At 66.0% G+C, this 13,864-nt stretch overlaps 1 protein-coding gene across 8 annotated transcripts in view; it reads left to right on the top strand.

Annotated features, from left to right (window-relative positions):
* Window positions 1-13,864, top strand: part of TP73 (tumor protein p73) — a 61,142-nt gene that overhangs the window by 28,960 nt on the left and 18,318 nt on the right. For 7 of the 8 annotated variants that reach the window (XM_045063595.1, XM_045063600.1, XM_045063599.1 and 4 more), the window contains one exon: window positions 12,539-12,781. The exons of the other annotated variant lie outside the window; for it this stretch is intronic. In XM_045063595.1, coding sequence (XP_044919530.1) covers window positions 12,539-12,781 — 243 coding nt within the window. The remainder of the gene's footprint in view (window positions 1-12,538; window positions 12,782-13,864) is intronic. 8 annotated transcript variants of the gene reach the window in all.

Raw genomic sequence — 13,864 nt, forward strand, 5'->3', positions numbered from 1 at the left:
TGGAGGCTGGAACTAGGAGGCGGGCCGAGCGGGGCCCTGGCATCTGTGCCCCGTGGGAGACCCAGCCACGGGCCGAGCGGGGCCCTGGCATCTGTGCCCCGTGGGAGACCCAGCCGCGGGCAGAGGGAGAGGACGACCGCTGGACAGAGTGCGGGCGCTCCCAAGCTGCCCGGGCAGAGAACAGGAGCCCGGGGCCACAAGGACCTGGGTTTGCGGCCACCCCTGGAGACCCGCGTACTCTCGGCAGCATGTGTGAGCACACGCGTGTGCTTACGTGTGAGAGCATGTGAGTGTGCCCGTGAGTGAGAACACATGTGCACATGTATTGTGCTCACCGCGTGCCGGCACGGGCATGTCTGTGTTTGTGCCTGTGGGCGTGTGTCCCCAGCAAGGCCATGGGAAGAGGGACAGGTGTGTGTGTCCCAAGACGGGTGAGGGGTGGGCGTGAGGCATCTCTACGGCCTGACCCCGGCCCCGGCTCTGTGCACTCAGGTTTGGAAACTCCGTCAACGTGAGCTTTTTGTCTGGAACTAGTGTGGGCAGCGGCTGGGCTGGGGAGGGGACATCTTGCCTCTCTGTCCCCCTTCTGTCACTCACTTGTCACTGACCATTTCCCCACTACATGTGTCACTGGGCTCCACGGCACGCAAGCAGACTCGGACCCCCAGACTCTCTGTGCAGGCGGGATGGGAACCCGGAGGGGCCGTGTCCCTGTCACTGAGGTTCTCACGCACACAACCCAAGTCAGAACCTGAGCTCTGGAGGCCAGTGAGCCTGCTTGGCCAGCAAGAGGCCTGAGCACACGGGGACTCTGGCAAAACCCTTTCTCCCGAATGAGGCAGGGCTGAGCACAGCTGCTGTGTGGCCTCCTTCCCAGGGGGCGGGAGGTACAGGGCTCTCTGTGGCACCGTGGAGGGAGCAGTGGGCAGCAGAAGGCCACCGGCGTCCACTCTGCGGTAGGGGCCCCTGATCCGGGGACCAGCAGGGTTGGTTCTGTGTCGACCACGGACATCTCGGGTAGGCAAACATCCTCTGAGCAGTGGCTCTGGGGTGTCTGGGCCCCGGGCAAGTGGACGCCGAAGCCTCTGCCCCCGGGGGAGGTGGGCCGGGCTGGGCACAGTGACTTGTAGAAGCGTCTGCTTCCTGTTTCTATCCCAGAGGGAGACAGAAGCTTCCCGCTGCGTGTAAACATCCTAAAAGAGGGAGGGGGTTTGCCCCAACCCAGCCAAAACCCCAACATGAACAAATAGGGCTGTTCAGAGGAGCTGGTGGGGTCATCTCCCTGCTGCCTCACCCTTTAGGGGAGGGGCGCCCAGCCCAGTTTCCCATGTGGCCCCGTTCCTTGTCCGTGACCGCCATGCCATCCACTGCACCTGCTTGGCCAGCGCCGGGCTGTGGTCTGCTCGGGGCTCTGGGACACCCCCTCTCCCTGTACTCAGGGTCTGCTTCTCCGTCAAGGGCTGAACAACTCCTGTCTTGGTGGCTCCCACATTCTGGGGCGCTTGGCTGGCACTGGGGGTGGGGGCTCCGCACGTGGCAGCTTCTCCACCTGCACCCGCCAGCGTCCCCACTCAGGGGCCCTTCTCGCCCGCGGCCACGCTGCACACGATCTGGAGCGGGCACCTGCGACGGACCTTCCCCGCTTGGACATCTCGAGATTTCCCATTCGCTGCTCTTGGGGGCTGTTCCACTATTTGCACGTCGGTCCCTGTTCGACCCCCCTGTTCGACTCTTTCTGTGCCTGTGCGTTGACTGGGGCCCAGGGCTGTCCGGGCCGCAGACGCGGCTGGAGCTGGGAGGTGGGCATCGGAACCTGCCCCCGCCCTCTGTCCGCCGGTCGGGTGGGTCCCTACAGGCGCGTGCCGTGACAACGCCGGGTTTCGCGGTCCAGGAGCCGCACGGGAGGCCCCAGCACTTAGCACCCCCGTGCCGTGGGGTCCGGTCACTCTCCGTTCCTGCAGACCGCGCGGTTCTGGGCAGGAAGGGCCCCAGTGGGAAGCACCAACCGTGCATCAAGACGTAGGTACTAAGCGCCTCGGGCGTCCAAGGTCCTAGCAGGGGGAGGGAGGAGACGGTGCAGGGGGATTTTGAGAGGAGCCCCTGCTGCAGTGCTCGGGGCGGCCACCGGGGGGCAGGGCCGAGGCCGCTGCTCGGTGCCCCACAGCCCTGGCACCTGGGGCCAGGCGGGAGCAGCGAGGAGGGAGCACCGGGTCGGACGGATCCGCTGGAGGCTGGGCAGGTGCCGAGGCTGGGTGGAGGGAGTCGCCACCTGGGTATTTGGTTGGGAGACCGTGGGAGGGGGATTTGGGGTGAGGAGTGAGCTCGGCCGTGTGTGGCCGGCTGAGCGTCTGGGAGGAGGGAGAGTGTGACAAGCCTGGCAGGGCCGAGGGCGGCCGAACACTGGGGGCAGGTGTCAGGTGCAGATGAGGGGGAGGGGTCCCGGCCTGACCGGAGGAAGAGTCACCAGCTAGGAGACGGGCCTCGGCCTGGAGCCCGGAGAGGGGGCCGCAGAACAGAAAGGAGGCAACACGGACAGGCCCCTGGGGACCAGGCGGGCGGGCTCCTGTCGCAGGATGGAGCCCGACCAGAGCGGCTGGGGTCTGGGTGGCAGGGTGGGCTGGTGGCCCCAGGCACCCTCTCCCTGACCTGGAGAAGGGAGAGCGCGAGGCTCTGGGGGCCCAGGCGGGGATGGACTGTTCCAGAAGGGGCACACCAGAGCGTGCGTCGGGGGCACAGAGGGCTCACCCCCACTCGGCAGCTCACAGAAATGACCCTGCGCTTGCCCCGGCTCCGGCCCCCGCAGCCAGGCTGTGGGTCTGTCCCCGCCGTTCCAGGGCCCGCTGCCCCTCTGCAGCCCGCCCCGAGCTCCCGCCTGCCCCGTGGGGGTGTGTCTGGTCTCGGCGAGTGGAAAATTCACTCTTCTTTGCCTTGGCCAAAACCTGGAGCTCTTCTTGACCATCCAGCCTCCCACTCATGAGAAGCCCGTCCGTGTGTCCTGGGACCGTGCCAGCCCCCTGCTCCGCTCCGCGGCCGACGTCACGGCCTCTGGCTTGGGATCCCAAGGTCCCTTGGCCGAACCGTCCCCCTCAGCCCTTCCTCGGGCAGCGGGTGCTGCTCTCTGGTCTCGGTCTGGAGGCTTCCCTGTGCCCGGCCCGTCTCCCCCGGCGCCTTGCCCGGCTGTGTTTGCGTTCAGCCCAGCGTGAAGCCCTGAGCCCGTACACACGCGCTGCTTTGCCGGCCCCTGCGGGAGGCTGTGGGCCACGTGTGCGAGGTGCCGGCGGCTCCCAGTGCGCCGGAGGCCCCTAGGACATGTGTGGGGAAGGGACGGGCTACCCTCACCGATCGCCAGGAAGCTGTCGGGTAGCAGAACCGGTGGGAGGGGCTTGGGTCGGCCCTTCTGTCCACCCCAGAGCCTTGACTTGGGGAAGCAATGAGCCAGCCAGCGGCTGAGAGCCTCGCTGAGGCGGCGCGTGGCTGTTTCTCCATCCTGGGTCCCGGCCATTGAAGGGGGCACACTCGTGACTCTCCCTCCCTGTCCTTGTCACCTTCATGGCACTTGTCCCGGAGGAGAGCAGCAGGCCCCTTGGTGAGGTCTGGTGTGGGCGGGGCCTGATCAGCACCTGCAGGATGGACAGACAGACAGACCAGGGAGAGGTGGGTGAAGGATGTCAGGGCAGACGCCTGGGTAAGGTCAGGCTCTGGGGTGCCAGGCCAGGGGACAGGAAGGCCGACTGTCCCCAGCGGTGCTCAGACCCAAGGGGTACCCCATGAGCTGTGCCTCACCTTTGCTGCAGACCCTGGACATCCTGGATGGGGCTGTGCCCTGGGGGTTAAAATAAAGCCTGTGTGTCCATAGGCCGCCCCATGGAGGCCGGCAGGGCCCAGCCCAAGCCCCCGGGGGCCCTGTGAGGCTCTCGCTGCAGGCCGCTGCCCCCGTGTCTCAGCGGGGCTGAGTGCAGGGGGAGGCGGGCAGGGATGTCCTGGGGACACGCGCCCCGGCAGCTGCGGGAGCGGGCCTCTGGGGGTACGGTTCTCCGGCGCGAGGTGTGGAAAGTTCCACATGGCCCTGGCGGAGGATGGGGCAAGGCCTCGCCTCCGCCCCGGGTGAGGAGACGCGTTCATGCATATTTTCAGGAGAGGGCGCCTCCCCCGGCACGAGTTCGGTCTTGCTGGCATTTCCACCGGTTTAATCACAGACTCCGGGAGATGCTGTGGGAAGCACCGCGGGACGACGTCCTGCTCCGAGTGGGCTGCTTGTCTCCCCCCAAAGCCCGGACGCGCGCGGCGTGCCAGTCACTCACCTCCGGGTCGGGGCGCCCGACATGCCTGCTGGAGAGGAGCAGGGGGAGGAGCAGGGCGTTGGAGTTTCACACTCTGCAGAAGTCTTAGCACTTCTGGGGAGCTGGAGGACCGGGCGGACTGGGCGGTGGGAGCAGACACCAGGCAGAGCCCCCTCCGATCAAAGGGGCGTGGCTCCAGGGAGGGCAGCAGAGCCGGAAGCTGCCGGGAGGTGGGCTCTGTGTAGGGCCTGGAGGCTGGAGGAAGGGGCCGGGGAGCCTGGGAGCCCCACCGTGGGTTAGGCTTAGGGCTGGAATCAGGGCAGCTCTCTGCCGGGGGCTGCAGGGTGGGACCCTGTGCTGGGCCCTCAGTGAATGTGGGGTGCGCGGGAGCTGGCCTTGGCGGGGAGGCCACGCAGACTGTTCCTCTAGGCTGTTCCCCTGGGGCTGTGAGGGGAGAAGGGTTTGCGAGGCTCTAGGGCTGCACGGGCGGCCGGTGGTGCCACAGCCTTGGGGAGCAGTGGACACAGCCAGGGGGCCTGGCATGGTACCAGTTCCCAGCAAGGCCTGGTGGGGAGGGTCGGGGGGAGGAGAGAGGAGCCGGTGATGCCTCAGGCCAGCTGTGTCGCCACCTTCCACATCCGGAAAGGTCATGGGGAAATTTGCTCCGAGTGGCATTTGGGCCTCTTGGGGACGGATGGAGGACTCTGACAGTCGGGACTGGCCGGCCGGGCGTTCCCCTGTGTGATCCCTGTGAGCCCGGCCAACGTCCCAAAGGAGAAGAGCCTGGGCAAGGCTGCAGGCCCACCCTGCGGGCTCTCTGCACGGGGAGGGCCATGGGCTTCGGTGTCCAGGAGGAACTTGCTGGGGCGTTGAGCTCAGTGGGGCAGCCGGGGCAGCCCTTTGCCGCAGGTTCTTAAACCAGTGGACCCGACCCCCACTGGCTTGAAGTGCTGGAGTCCACTCATGCGCGGACTCCGGGTGCAGCCCAGAAATGGGCTTCCTCTTCCTGAGCCTCTCTGAATGTGATTTCTCTCCTCCAGCTTCCTTCCTCGTGAGAACATAGTGTCTGTGATGCGCACGGCGCTCAGCGTCCGTGCTCCCTGACTTGATGTGATCCATGAGGCTTCCGGGCGATGGGCTGGCGGTAGCTCGGGTTGGGGGTCACAAACTGCACTTCTGACCGTGCGGCGTGTCCACGCCCCAACCTGCTGCTGGTCAAGCTTCAGCTTCTAGAGGCTCAGAGCTGGCTGGAAAGTGGACACCCCACGGGATATGAACCCACGAGGGCGTGCATCCTGTCTGTTACTCTACCAGGGAAGTGGGAGAGAAAGCCCCAGAACACAGAACACAAGCAGGAGGAGAGCCTGGAAGCTTCTAGAAGGAGGTGAGCCTTGGAAGGCTCTACAGGTGGAAGGAGAGAATGTGCCGGGAGGGAACCAGCAGGAGCAAAAGCCCTGTGGTACAGACAGCAGTATGCAAAGGAGGCTGGGAACGGGGAGCCCCCGGGCGACCCCATGTCACCACCCAAAGGTGCAGGAGCTCTGTCTTTGGAATCTGTGTGTCCTTGTGGCAGGGACAAAGGGTGCTTCCTGAACTGGGGTTTGAACCCAGTGTCCCCGGCTGCCCCTGTGTGGCCCCACGCGGGGAGGAGGCTGAACAACCTCCGTCTCCCCCAGTCCCCTCCACGAGTGAGTGAGTCAGCCTGGAATGGAACCTTTGGGGACATACTAAGAGTCGTAAATTTTAGCGACACGGTTTTCTGTCCCCTCCGGAGAGAGCACGTGTGACACCTGAGAACACACCTGCTGTGGCCGCTGCATGGTCCCATCTCAATCGCCTGGAGTCCGCCAAAGGGGGCCACAGACGCTGGGAAGTGAGCAGGGCACAAGGAAGCAAGCCGGGCACAGGCTTTCAGAAACAATTTGTGTTCCGTCCGTGTCCCGAAACCTCATTTGAGCTGGTTTATCAGTTTTATATAAACGAACACGTAACACAGGAATCTTAGGCAGCTGCATGAGCCCTGCTCACAGGAAGGGACGGCTGCCCCTTCTGGAGAAGCCCGGCTGCTGAGCGTGGGGAGGAGAAGAGAAGGCGCGGGAGCAGGGAGGTGGCCTGGCCCCTGGGCCGGCAGGCTGGCTGCGGGCTCTGTGGCCGGTTCTGCCGGGTGCTCCTTCAGGGCCCGCATTCAGCCCCAGAGACGCCCAGAACAGGAGTGGGGGCCGTGGCCCATGTGGGCCTTGGGGTCCGTCCGTGAGTTCCTGGCTCTGTTTCATCCGGCCCAGGGTTTCTGAGCATCCCCTCAGGGCCAGGCATGACAGGACAGCAGGACGTGGCCTCTCTGGGACACGGAGGTCTCCTGCTCGCCCCTCATCTGTGCCTCGGGTTAGCGCTGGCCTCTGGGCGAGTGGATGAGGGCCTGGGGCAGCTGGGGCTGCCTCGTCTGCGGCCCTTTCATGGTTGGGCTTTTGTGCGGACGAGGAGAGAGGAGTGCATCGTGCACAGAGGGCTTCCTGGATCTGGGGAGTGTCCTGGGCAGGGGTTCTTCCTCCTGATGGAAAGTTGCAGGTTATAGCCTTTCTGGACCCTCCTGATCCCCATAACCGACCAATGGTTTCACCCCTACTTTACAGATGAGAGGTGGAGTGCCAGGCTGGGTCATACACAGGTAGGGCAGGGACCTCAGCCCCTACGTCTCCTGACCGCAGAGCCCTGCTCTACCCTGCTGGACCTGGGAAGTCCCTTCTGTCTCTCTGCTTTTGCCCCAGGACGTGGTCCTTGTGGGCGGCGCTCATCCTGGACCTGGGCACACAGATAGGCCTGTAGGCGGGCCGTGGGTTGGCCAGGAGAGACCATGCTCTGAGATAGCCAGTCACCAGCCCTTAATCAACTTTAGGGACCCCCAACACTGGCTTGGCCAGCAAAGGGCGCTGGGAGCTTGGGCTAGGATGTCTGGCCGTGGGGCGGGGCTGTGGGGCTGGGCTGAGCGGAGTTCCCAGGGCACGAGGACCAGTGGGCAGGCCAGACCCTCTGCTGCCTATGGGGGTGGGGGTGCACGGGAGGTGAAGCCTCTGCCCCCCCACCAGGCCCCTGTTCTTTGCCACCCCCTGGGCGGGGGATGGATCAAAGCAGCAGGGTCTGGGGACGGGGTTGAAGGCTGAGACGGGCCAGAGAGTCCCCGCGTGTGAGTGCCAGCAGCTCTCTCCTGTCACTGTCTTCAGCTCAGGAGCTAGTCTCTGCTGCGGCTGCTGGGGAGACCCCCCGGCAGATCCGCAGGGGAGGAGGGGACCCCCGGCTGCAGATGCGGCGGCAGGGCCGGGGGGGCTGGAGGCCGGGACAGCTGCACCCCAGGGGGTTCCCTCGGCCTCTCCTTGCTGGTCCTCCGGGAAGCATTCTCCGGGCCTGGGACTCCGAGGCCCCGGCAGTCCAGCTTCTTTTCCAGAGAAGAGCAGGTGCTCAGACACAGCCCAGGTCATCCACGGAGCAGGGGGTGGGGGTGGGGGGTCTCCACTCACCCTCAGCCCGTCTGGTGGCCCCTTCCCTTGGCGGCCTGAGGTCTAAGCCCCTTGCCCCATCCCCGCGTGGGTTTTGAGCCCTGCGTGTGAACACCCGTGAGCGCGTGGCCCCCCAGACCTGCGCAGGCCCGTGCCTGAGCAGAAATGGGCCCACCGGGGATCCTGGTCTGAGAGGAGCTGACCATGGGAGCCCGGCTAGCCCCCCGGGCTCATGCAGAGCCGAACACCCTGCATGTGTCCCGAGGGCAGGTTGACCTTCTCTGCCCTGCACAGTGTCCCCTGCAAGTTGGCAGAGAGCAGCAGAAAGCGTTTGTGGAGCGAAGGGACAGAGAGAGCCTTGGGAAGCCCGTCTCCTGTTGGTGGAGGGAGCTCCTGGGTCCTCCCACTGAGCCTCCGGCCCCGCAAAACCACCCCCACCCCCAGCGCCTGACCCGCCTGCCGGCCTCAGAGGCAGGCCCGGCTCCTCGGCTCCTCGGCTCCTCGTCTGCCCCGACCTGGAGGGGAGGCCACCGCGGCATCTGCACCCCCGCCTGCTTGCTCGCAGTCCTCCTTGGGTCGGGCCCAGGAGCTCTGCACGCACATGTAGGCACATGTGGGCTGCCTGGGGCCGGGCATGTCCTAATTAGCTCACTCTCTTGGGAGTTCTGATTGAAAGCAAAACAAACCAAAAAAGTCCTGGTTTTGCCCGGGTTTCTCCCGCGGCCAAGGGGGTCTCACCCCAGCTTCCAGGGGCCTCTGGTCTGGACGAGCTGCTCCCCAGCCTTCCGTGAGGCAGTGTCGGGCAGGCTTAGGAAGAGAGATGGGGAGAGAATGAGGGGCTGGTCCCCCACGGCCCTCCCCATCTCCATCAGGAAGGAATGCACAGTCGGGGAAGGGAGAGAGTCACACACCGGCGTGCGCATCCACACCCGACACACACCGGCCTGCGCATCCACACCCGACACACACCGGCCTGCGCATCCACACCCGACACACACCGGCCTGCGCATCCACACCCGACACACACCGGCCTGCGCATCCACACCCGACACACACCGGCCTGCGCATCCACACCCGACACACACCGGCCTGCGCATCCACACCCGACACACACCCGGCCTGCGCATCCACACCCGACACACACACCGGCCTGCGCATCCACACCCGACACACACCGGCCTGCGCATCCACACCCACCCGACACACACCGGCCTGCGCATCCACCACACCCGACACACACCGGCCTGCGCATCCACACCCGACACACACCGGCCTGCGCTTCCACACCCGACACACACCGGCCTGCGCTTCCACACCCGACACACACCGGCCTGCGCTTCCACACCCGACACACACCGGCCTGCGCTTCCACACCCGACACACACCGGCCTCCGCATCCACACCCGACACACACCGGCGTGCGCATCCACATCCCACCAGCGGGTCCCCCACAGTCGGCCCCACACAGCACCTGGGGGTGCAGCCAGAGGTGTTCCTGGGGGGACAGGACCCCAAGAAGGACTCAAGGGACAGCTATCACCTGCCCAGTGACCCAACAAGGTGCCGCCGTCCCCTACTCTCCTGGGAGGGGGGAGTTCCCCAGACACGGGGTCAGCGAAGTGCCCTGGGTCAGAGGGCTGTGTACTGCAGGCTGCGGGCTGTGTACTGCAGGCTTCGGGCTGCCCCCCACTGGCTCTTGCTCTCCGTTGGCAGAGGGAGGGAGGGAGGGAGCCTGCAGCCCGGTCTGGGGCTTGTGTGCGGAGCTCTTCCCCCGCATCTCTGGGGGACCTGCCTGCTGGAAGCCTCCAGCTCCCTCCTGCCTCGTGGCTCCTGCGCCCGCCCAGATGCTATCAGCCGGCTCTTTTGGTTCAGTGACTAATTCCCTGGCACCCACCGCAGACTGGAAAAGAATGTGGACAAGTTAAAATCTGAACGATGTTGCCATCGCGGGCCTGCCTCTCGTTTCTCCGGAACAGGGGCCCTTTGCCCTGCTGGCCTGGGCTGTCCTCCTGTTGGAGACGGAGCAGGGACAGCTCCGGAGCCGTCGGGCTGTCCTCACCGAGCCCTTGGGTGGCCACAGGGAAGCCGCTCACGGCTCACTCTGTGGGGCCTTGGCTTGTCCTGGAAGAGAGAGGTCACGGGGACTCTGGGTTGGGGAGCAGGCTGGCACCCCGTCTTCCCCAGCCCAGGACCCACGGGGCTCTCAGCCCGGCTGAGCAGGAGGCCGGTCCGCGCCCCGTCCTCCCAGCTGTCCGCTCCGCCCGTCTCTCCTCCTTCGTTCCTTCCACTCCCGGGCAGTGCCGCTCCCGCAGGAGGAGCCTGGAACCCAGGAAGGTGAGGCAGGGAGGGGCATGAGGCCGGAGCTCGGGGGCAGGTGCTCAGGGTCCAGCGCCCTCCAGCAGAAGGCCCTCGGGGTGATTTTGCACTTTCCAGCAGCCGCGTAGAAAACCGGTAAAAGGAAACCCGTGGAAACAACGGAATAATGTGCGCCGGGTATTGGGGTGATGCACGTTTCAGTTCGTGCTCAGTGTGAAGCCGAGCGCGGATCCTTCCTTTTTACGCTTCCTCGTGGCACCGAGTGTCCGAAGTCCGGGTGCTGCGCGCCCCTCTGGCTCGCCACGGCCATGCTCCATGTGCCTGCGTGGCCGGTGCCTGTGTACTGGACAGTCCCACGCGTGGGGACATGTGGCGGTCCTTGTGAGGCCCGCAGTCCTGTAGGGAGACAGAAACCAGAGGCCAGGAGGGGACAGGGAAGCAACGTGCCCTGGGGATGGGGGGCGCAGGGCAGGGGGTGTCCCCCAGTGGGGCCCCACGTGGAATGGGAGGCCGGCTCCTCTGCCGCCTGTCTTGTCTTAAACTGCTTCATGGAGCCACAAGCCACGTTCTGCAGAACACACAACTCACCTATTCAAAGCCTGCATTTCTGCGGTTTAGACAAGGTCCCCAGCTCTGGGCTCCGGTCCGCACTGACTCCTAGAGCACCTTCCTCATGCCCCAAGGAAGCAGGGCTCCCTGTCGCTGTGGCCCCCAGCCCCTCCCAGCCCCTGAGGCCACCGCCCAGCCTCTCTGCAGGGACCCCACAGCAGGTCCCCCAGCAAGAACACTTCTGGCAAGGCTATGGTCCCCCTGGCTGTTTCATCACCCCTTAATTAGGGGAAGTGTTGGTACCGTTCTGACCATGGACCTGCCAGTCTCTCCACTTGCCTGTCATTGGGGGGTGCTCCCTGGGGGACAGGAGAAGGCACAGGAAGCTAGGAAGGTGGTGGGGGGCCAGAGCGGGAAGGGGTTCTCACAGTGTCCTGCAGGGGTCTCCTGTCTGGCTGGTGGTGGACTGGGCCCCGCATTTATCAACCCCACCCCGCACCGAGGGGCCCTGGGGATGGCAGCTTCAGCCAGGCCTGGGCAGGGGACCGGAGCATCCAAGGAAAGTGCTGGCCTGCCCTCCAGCGGACCCCACCAGGGCTTCAGTAACAATGTCACCTGTCACCTCCCTCCCCCCTCGGGCGTCCCTTGTACTGAGCATTCAGTAGAAGCTCTAAAGATCCTTGTCACTAACAGACCAGACAGGCGGATGTGTGCCTTCCTGGGGGTGCCAAGCGGGAGGAACCCCGGCTCCTGATGGAGAAGGAGACCCCGGGGGTGGGGGCGGAAGCCGCTGAGCAGCCGGTCCCTCCGGCCCTGATGGACGGACGCACTCCTGTGCTTCATGGCTTGCAGGAGGCAGGCCGGTGGAGGGGGCTGCAGGGCGAGCTTTCCCTGGGCCCCGAGTCTCCCTACTTCCTGCACTGGCTGCTAGTCTGCCTCTGCCCCCCAAGGGGGGCCTCGGGCCCTCTGCCCCTGTTTGGCCGTCCCCTGCTGTCCCCTCTCAGGGTGGCTGCCTTGAGGGTGGCTGGAGCCACCTCCTCACCCGGGCAAATCCCTCCCCCTCCATGCCTCAGTGTCCTTGTCCTCATCTGGAAAATGGGATAATACCAGTGTCCGCCTCAGGCCCACAGAGAGGATTAAAATACATGGCCATCATGGCCATCCGGGCACAGAGGGAGGGCAGCTTACATGTTTGTGCCTAGGAGCCCCTCTGGCCAGTATCAGCAGCCCTGTTCCCTGACCGACCCACCTCCGGTGGAAGCCTCCAGATTGGGAAAGATGCCTTCCCTGCCGGAACTCCAGGAGGGATCCATCGGTCCTCCCCCTCCTTTGCTGGGGCCTCCTTAAGCTCCAGGCAGGGACCGACCCAAGAGGGCTGCTGGGGATGCATCCGCAGTGTGTTCCTGCGGGTGTGGCCCCGGGGGAGGCGCTGGGCTCCCAGGGCCAGGTTAGCCCAGAGGCTGTGGGTGGCAGACCCGGGGCCCCACACCCTGGGACCACCCCCTGCCCTGTCTGCCTCCCTGGGCCCAGGGTCTCCCTGCTTCATGCTATGCCGGGGGTGGGGGGACTGGCGAGGGGGATACTGCCCCCCAAGCCCGAGCCCATCTCCCCGCCAGGAGGTCCAGGGCAGGGAGCCTCCCCCACCAGCAGCTGCCCTCCAGGTGTGCTCCGTGGAACCCAGAAACCCTGGCGCGGGGAGGCTGGTGGAGGGGGAGGGCGAGGTGAATATGTCAGTTTATCCCAACACAAGCAGTGACCTGTCAGGTTTGGGGGGGGGACGGGAAATATTTGGGATGACTGCGCTGCTGGCCCTTTAAGGCTCCTGTAACAGGACACCTCCGGCCGTGCTTCCACTCTCCAGCCTGACTGTGTGTCCCCCTCCCTCCCCCCTTCCCACGCTAGTCCCAGTTCAATCTGCTGAGCAGCACCATGGACCAGATGAGCGGCCGCGCGGCCTCGGCCAGCCCCTACACCCCGGAGCACGCGGCCAGCGTGCCCACCCACTCGCCCTACGCGCAGCCCAGCTCCACCTTCGACACCATGTCGCCCGCACCGGCCATCCCCTCCAACACCGACTACCCCGGCCCCCACCACTTCGACGTCACCTTCCAGCAGTCCAGCACGGCCAAGTCAGCCACCTGGACGGTGAGTGGCGCCCCTGCTCCCAGGGGCATCCGCGGGGTGTGGGGTGCGAAGGGCTGATCGCCCCTCGCCCCGGGGCCAGCCGGCTAGGCAGCAAGGGAGGACCAGCCAGGTGTCCGCAGGGCGCGCCCACCTGGCCCACCGCTGCCGGGAGGAGCGTCGGGCAGGAGGCGGGTCTGGGGCTGGGCACTCTGGGCGTGCCCACCCCTCGGACGTGCGGCCAGAGTGGCCAGCCTCCGCGGGGCCCCAGAGGGGCAGACTCAGCTCAGCAGGGAGGTCCGTGGGACAGAGACGGACCAGTGGCATCCCCGCACTGTGGTGGGGCTTGAGTCCGGTCCGGGTGAGAATGCCGTCCCGGGTGAGCGGGTGAGCGGGCGCGGAGGCTCGGCCGCCTCCTCCAGGGAGTGCCCTCAGCAGGGAGGTCTGCTGTCTGGTGGCTGACAGGCTGGGGCTTTGCCCGCCCGGCCTCGGGGCTGTCATCTGCGAGCGCCAGTGTGCGACTGGGAAGTCAGGGAGGCGGGGGAGTCCTCAGGCGCTGTGGACCTGGGTCTTGCCTCGCCCCTGCGCCCGCCCTGCACGGGGCAGCATTCTGGCCTCCCGCGGGGATTCCGTCAGTTTGGATGCTGTGCTCCGCAGCCCCCCTGGGTGCTCTGAGTTTACCTGGACTCAGGAAAGTGGAGGGGAGAGCAAGCAGCGGGTTAGGCAGGTAGGAAGTGCTCGTCCCGGGGACTGGCTTTCCGGGTTGGGGCTCTAGGGTCCTAACGGAGGTGGGTGAAGCTGCGGACAGCAGGGCTGTCGGGGGCAGGGACTCTGAGACCCCCAGGGACAGACCACAGGCTCGCTGCTGAGACTAGGGCACACGGGGCATTGGCAGGAAAGGCAGCCACAGGGGCCCTCCAGCTCTCCTGCCCCCACACAGGAGGAGGATGGGGACACTTGCCAGGACCCTTCCCCCGGGGACACCAAGCAGGTCCTGGCTGTGGGGCAGCCTCACCCCTTCCAGGGAACAGCAGCTCCGCGGTCTCCCCCAGCCTCTGGAAATGGCCCCTGGACAGAGAAGTCCCTGCGGGGCTGGTGAACACAGAG

This window comes from Mustela putorius, unplaced genomic scaffold, assembly GCF_011764305.1.
Source record: "Mustela putorius furo isolate JIRA1106 unplaced genomic scaffold, ASM1176430v1.1 tig00003853_pilon_pilon_pilon, whole genome shotgun sequence".
Taxonomy (NCBI): Eukaryota; Metazoa; Chordata; class Mammalia; order Carnivora; family Mustelidae; genus Mustela; species Mustela putorius.